Source organism: Columba livia, chromosome 17 (genome assembly GCF_036013475.1).
Source record: "Columba livia isolate bColLiv1 breed racing homer chromosome 17, bColLiv1.pat.W.v2, whole genome shotgun sequence".
Lineage (NCBI taxonomy): Eukaryota > Metazoa > Chordata > Aves > Columbiformes > Columbidae > Columba > Columba livia.
Window position 1 is genome coordinate 1,437,643 of NC_088618.1, and position 6,000 is coordinate 1,443,642.

The window sequence follows — 6,000 nt, forward strand, 5'->3', positions numbered from 1 at the left end:
ATCACAAAGACTTTCTATACAGCAACAACAGAACAAGCCTGTTATTACGTGGCCCTCAAAACCAGCCTAGGATGACTTATCATTTAGCTGAGAAGCGTTTGCTCTGCCGCCCATGCCTTAATCCACGTGCACAAGAAAAACTGCACTGCAAGGACTCCGTGTTCTTTGTCTCCAGGAGCTCCAGGTGATACAGTCACCCCAGCAAAGTATTTTTGGTGAGTGTCCTGCACGGGTGAGTTAAGCATTGCTGTCAGCTCATCCTGAGCTGGTGAGTACGAGCCAACCTGACAAAAAGTCATGGACAGCAGACCCCAGGTAACCCGGGCTGAATCAGAACCTCAGCAGTGTGACATTACCAGCTATGTTCCTACAACCAGCTCATCCCACCTGTTCAAAAACTGTAAAAAAACCCAAACATAACACCTGATACCCGCACAAGCGCAGCGGCAACTCGGCTGCCTTAAGATGCAAACTCAGATCACAGCACACAACTAGGAAAAAACGTGTCGGTAAAATAATCCTTCTTATTTCATGCAGGAAAAACATTTCTAATATGCACATGATTTATGTCCGGGAATAGCAGATGTTCTGCCCTAGCACCAACACGGCCACACGCGAGATCTTCAGCTGACATGTATTCACCCAGCCTTCCTGGGGCACCAGGAAGAAAACACACCCAGGACCTCCCACAGCCCCGAAGATCTTTGCTACATGTAAGAAGCCCCTTGTTGGTAGTGCTGGAAGAAGCTGTCTGGCTTCTCCCAGGACCCGACAGCTTCAAGAGTTACCTTCCTACCACCACATCTCCTTAGCTAGGCAAGTGCTCTCTGATCACAGATTCAACATCTGAGTCACAAATGAAACCAAAGTGAATCCCACACACCAGACCACATGCTGCTCAACCTTCAGTGTCACCATGTGCGAAGAGTTGAGCTGATCCTCAGAGTTTTGGGAAACTGCTCAGCAGCAACTAATGCATTCCACGTACGGCAGAATATGGTTTTTACCGTACGTCAAACACCTCCCGCGCCTGGGAAGGGCCTGAGCCACAACTCCATACAGACGCTGCATGGACGGTATTTTCAGAGAGGCAACCCAATGTGATTCATCCTCATTGTGAGCCGGGATTCTCACATCAGGCTCCTTGACTATTCACAGCACCTCTCATTAATACATGAGCACATCATAATGGGAATATGCATATTTCATTTGTCAGCCATTCTCATGTCTCAGGACTCCAGTGAGGGGATCTATAAAAGTCCCCTTGCATGCACCTCCATGCATTAAACATTCACCAGTATTATTTATTCCTAGGAAGCTTCTTATTTTGTCATTATTTATGAACCAATATCACAAAGGTCTATGAAATCCGAAGGAACACAGCAACTTTCCCGGATTTGAAGGATAAAATAAGTGTGCCAAGGTGAGAGCTGCTGTCAATATTAAATATTAGCACTGCAAGTATCTGTCTGGGGCAAATCTTTCATTACATCGAAAAATCTCGAGTTGTGTGAGGCCTGGTTAGCATTAGCTTTTAACCAGGAAAATGCAACCAAAAACATCATAGGGTGTAATCACTCGCTTACAGCTGCTGTGGTTTTGGCAACCATTTCCGTGCGTGTAAGTAACACACGAGTAAGAGTCCAAGCCAGCGCTGACAGGAGGAGCGGACGAAGGGACGACACCGAGTGCAACACGAAGATCCACAGGCAATCATTTCTCCTTTTCACTGTACGATGTTGTAATACAAGAATAAGCCTCTTCAAGTTTTAGAAGGCCTAAAACTAAGGGCTCAATTAACTGCAACTATGACATTTTCGAGGGTAAACATACAAGACCGGTTGCTTAATTTGTGTATCAGAGGAACAAGGTGAGCAATAAGTAGTCTTTTCCACAAAGGAAGGAAAGGAGGGGAGCAGCCAGCCTTCCACAGAGCTGCACTTTTACCTTCACAGATAATGTGCTCTAAGCAGACCCAGAGCAAGGCCAAACACTCAGACACGTTACACGCGATCAGGTTGTATCTGATCACCAACCACCTTGCACCAGCGGAGACTCCACACCCTGGGAGCGCTATATACTATCCAATACCACCCAGGTCATCTCATTTCACCCAAGAAATCAAATCACCCAGGTCATGCAAGGAGTCTCTGACAAAGCTGGTAGCTAACATACACCTGGGCATGCCTGGAGCCCAGGGCCATGCCCCAGTTCCTATTTTGTGGCACCTTACACAGCTTCTCGCTAACATCTCACTAGGCTACGCTGCTATACGCACAATTTAACTAAAGCTCATTAGCCATCACATAAAGAGAAAAATGCATTGCTGCAGTTGTAGCCGTGATGAGGTCACTCCTCTTGCAGGAAATGCCTTTGAGCTGCTTCCTACCAGGCAGTTATTTGAAGCAGGGCGAGGAATAGAATGCGAACAAAGGTTTTGAAAGATCTGCAATAAGCAAATGCAGCAGCATAATGCTCCATACAAATGCAAAGTATAGAGGAAGTGCAGGAGCAGCCACTCACTCCCTCAGCTGAAGAGTTACTAAGTAAACTTAGAGGTACAGAGGAAGATGGAAAAAGCCATGAGATCTAATGCCCCGAGTGGCCTGTGCCCTGAGGAAACGTCCCCAGCGCTCAGACTCCTCTGCAGCAGCGTGGGCTTTGCAAAGCCAGCCCCAACGGCTGGCTCAGGGGCGTGCACAGCTGGCCGCTCACACAAAGCGTGTTTCCAAGAATCAACCCCATTCCCGGCAGCTTTGCCTCCCTCCTAGAACAACCTCAAGTCTCCCACACCCCCTCTCGCCAAAACAACGTCAGGCATTAAACGCCTTCCAAGGACCTGCAGCACCTCACGGAGACCCCCTGCCCCTGGAGAGGGAGCCGGTGGGTGACACAGAGAGGGAGCCGGTGGGTGACACAGGCAGACTACAGCACCCAGCAAGCATTGCAAACAGGCTGTACCGACAGGGACTCGTGCCGGGGTGACGCAAAGGCCACTGGAGCCAATCCACGGGAGCAGGAGGAATGTCAACAAACACGGTGACAACAGGGACAGGGCGGGCGGTCCCGATAAGCCACCCCAGGGCCAGCTGGGGCCGGCGGGGCCGCGGTCACGCAGCCATTGCTCACAAACATCAGACCTGGGGGCAGCAAACGTTGTACCCACGTACGGCACACCTGCCCCTCCACCCAGACACAGGAGGGGTCCATTTTAGCCTTTTAGATCCTGCCTTTTTCTTTTTAAAGCATGACAAGTGTCAGAGAAAACTTGCCCCACTTCAAGCTAAAAATTCAAGGAGAATAAAAAGTAATCAGAGAACTCGGGTTGCAGAGCATATCAGTTTTAGCCCCTTAGATGAGTTCTTCAGAGCTGACCTCGAAGGAAAAAGCAACTGCGGGACACCACAATAATCTAAAAATGCCTGCTGCAGTTTTTAACACTTAGTGATCGCCACAAGGACAACAGAAAAACGCAACTGAAAATCCTCTGGAGCCAGAGACAATCATATGCCACTAAGTCACACTCACGCTGTTTTTACACTGCTTAGGAAAAAGAAATTTTCTCAGGGAGCATATCCAGACCAGGGAAAGCAAGTAAAAGGTGGGCATGCCAAGAATAACTACTGTAATTTTATTCCTAACATTTTGCGAACTTAGGAGCCTCCAACACAGACACATACATACCCACCACACCCTGCATTCACTGCAGAACATCCTGGGAACAGGAGCTCTCAACTGTGTACGAGTTCTGTGGTCCAGACAGCTATTAAAATGCGATCTGCTCAGCCGTGTTTATCTTTCCCTAACTTATCACAGATGACTTCCCCCCCGCCCCGGAATACACATCTGATAACAAGACATCTATTAAAAACTTAAATTCCACAAACTCCATTCAACCTCTCCCAAATCCAGAATGTTTTGCCGTAATTGAATGTATTTACCTGGAAGTCATACAAGGCAACAATGTTTTCATGCTTCAATTCCTAGAAAAAGGAAAACAAAGACCATAAGCTAGGAGCAACAAAGGGCATGCAGAACAAAGACTAAAGAAAACAAGTCAGTCTGCCTTTACCTTCAGTATTTTTATTTCCTTGCCCAGCAGAGTTTGAGATTTTGCAAGGTTCTTCTTGTTAATGCATTTCACAGCTACTTCCAGCTCAGGTTTCTGAAATAATGCATATGTAATTCAGTAACAAATGGAAATTTCACCATTAATTTACATTAGGATAAGCAGCCTCTTAACAGATTACAAATACTACTGAAAGAAGTGTCTTGCAGCACTGGGAAAGGCCTCTCACTTCATACCCTGCTGCGGATCCCTCACTTGTTCAGACTTGCCCTTTCCCGAATTACGCTTGTCAGCCCAAGGAGAAAAGCCCAAGGTTTGGGTTTTTGTTACTACTTTACATGATGATTATCCTCTTATTTAATCACTAGAAATAAACGCACTGTGGGAGCCACGGCTTATCCCAAGCCCTAATGATGGAAAATCCACTGCCGGATTGGTTTCCTTTTATTTACCAGAGAGTGATTTCCCCTCCTCTTAGAAAAATTAAGTGGAGAAGGACAAAGCTTCGCAGACACACCAATAAAAGCCAAAGTAAGAGGCCTCCATCCAGTTCATAGATAGTGTGGGGGGGAGGTGTTTTTTCCCTTGTTTTCCTGGTAGCGTTGGCGAGCAGGACACCCCTGCGGGCTCCTCCGCAGCCGCAAGGTGAGGCCACCTGCCCGGCTCCGGCTGGGACACACGCCTGCCTCCCACAAAAACTCCAGAACAACAGCAATAAATAATAAAAAACACGTCTAGCACGGCCAGAGCTGCCCCAGAGCCCGGGGCTGATGCCCAGGCTAAGAATAGCTGCCGCAGCCCAGCGGGGACAGGCGGCGAGGACGCGGTGCCCAGAACAAAACAATTAATTATAAAAATAATAACAAAAAAAGGTTATTCACCTCTTTGTGCCTGCCTTTGAAGACGACGGCGAAGGCTCCGTGCCCGATCAGGTCCTTCCTGCTGAACTCAAACTTTCCCACCGTCTCCATGGCGCTGCGCCGGGGGCTGCCCGGGGACACCGCGGCCGGGCCGGCTTCAGAGCTGCAACGGGACGGGGAGGAGGGTGGCGGGGATGAAGCGGCTGCCTTGAAAGAAAATTAAACCTCTCCCAATCCAAACACAACGGGGCACCCCCCACGCCGCCCCCCCAAAGAGCGGCCGGGAGCCGCGGCGGGGGGAGCCGCTCTGCTGCCAGCCCGGCCCCGCTCCCCACCTCGTCCATGGGCCGCCTCTTCCTGCAGAACGGCCGGGAGCTGGGCATTGTTAGAGGCCAGGGAGATGTCGGCTCCTCAGCAGCGGGCCTCCCCCATCTCCTCCTCGGGACGGCCCGGCGCGGCTCCTCCGGCGGCTGCTTCAGGCGGGGCTCCCCATGCCGAGCCCCGGCCCTCCCCGCCCGGCAGGCGCGGCTTCGCAGAGAGTCCACCTTAAGCGCGAGTCCACCTTAACGCCCAGTCCACCTTAAGAGCGAGTCCACCTTACGGGCCGCCTGCGCCCCCGACTCTCGTACACGGTGGGGCCGGGGTCACCCCGCGAGTCCCGGGGGACGCTTGGGTTCCGCCGCCTGCTCGGTCCGCACCACCCGCCGGGGCGCAGACAAAGCTCCGCGGAGCGCGGACGGCAGCGCAGTGTCGGGCGCGGCGCAGGCGCGGTGCGCGGCAGCGGGGGAGGCGGCGGCCGCCTGAGGCGGAGCGGCCGGGCCGACACATTTAAAGGCGCCGCGGCGGCCGGGCCTGAGTCAGCGGACGCACATGGGCCCTCGTGCCCCCGCAGCACCGGGGATCAGGAGGGACCCGCCCGCTCCTACCGCCCCCCAAGCCTGGGGAGATGTTCCCGGCAGCCGAAGAAATGGGTCCGTTCGCGTGAACTGTTAAAGATCCACCAGCGGGTGGGTGGCAGCGCCCGGGTGGGAGCGGAGGGGCTGTGGGGACAGTCGGCCCGTTCTTCTCGCA

General features: G+C 51.8%; 1 protein-coding gene across 5 annotated transcripts in view; it reads right to left on the minus strand.

Moving 5' to 3' along the window:
* The window catches only part of ULK1 (unc-51 like autophagy activating kinase 1), a 68,687-nt gene extending 63,012 nt beyond the window's left edge, over positions 1-5,675 (minus strand). For 3 of the 5 annotated variants that reach the window (XM_065033343.1, XM_065033345.1, XM_065033342.1), the window contains exons 1-4: positions 5,265-5,531; positions 4,951-5,136; positions 4,073-4,165; positions 3,942-3,983 (exon numbers count right to left, since the gene is read on the minus strand). In XM_065033343.1, the coding sequence (XP_064889415.1) occupies positions 3,942-3,983; positions 4,073-4,165; positions 4,951-5,136; positions 5,265-5,312 (369 nt within the window). In that variant the 5' untranslated portion in view covers positions 5,313-5,531. Of the gene's footprint in view, positions 1-3,941; positions 3,984-4,072; positions 4,166-4,950; positions 5,137-5,264 lie in introns of all 5 variants that reach the window. The other 2 variants (XM_065033346.1, XM_065033344.1) reach the window with 2 other exon arrangements.
* Between the last annotated feature and the right edge of the window lie 325 nt (positions 5,676-6,000).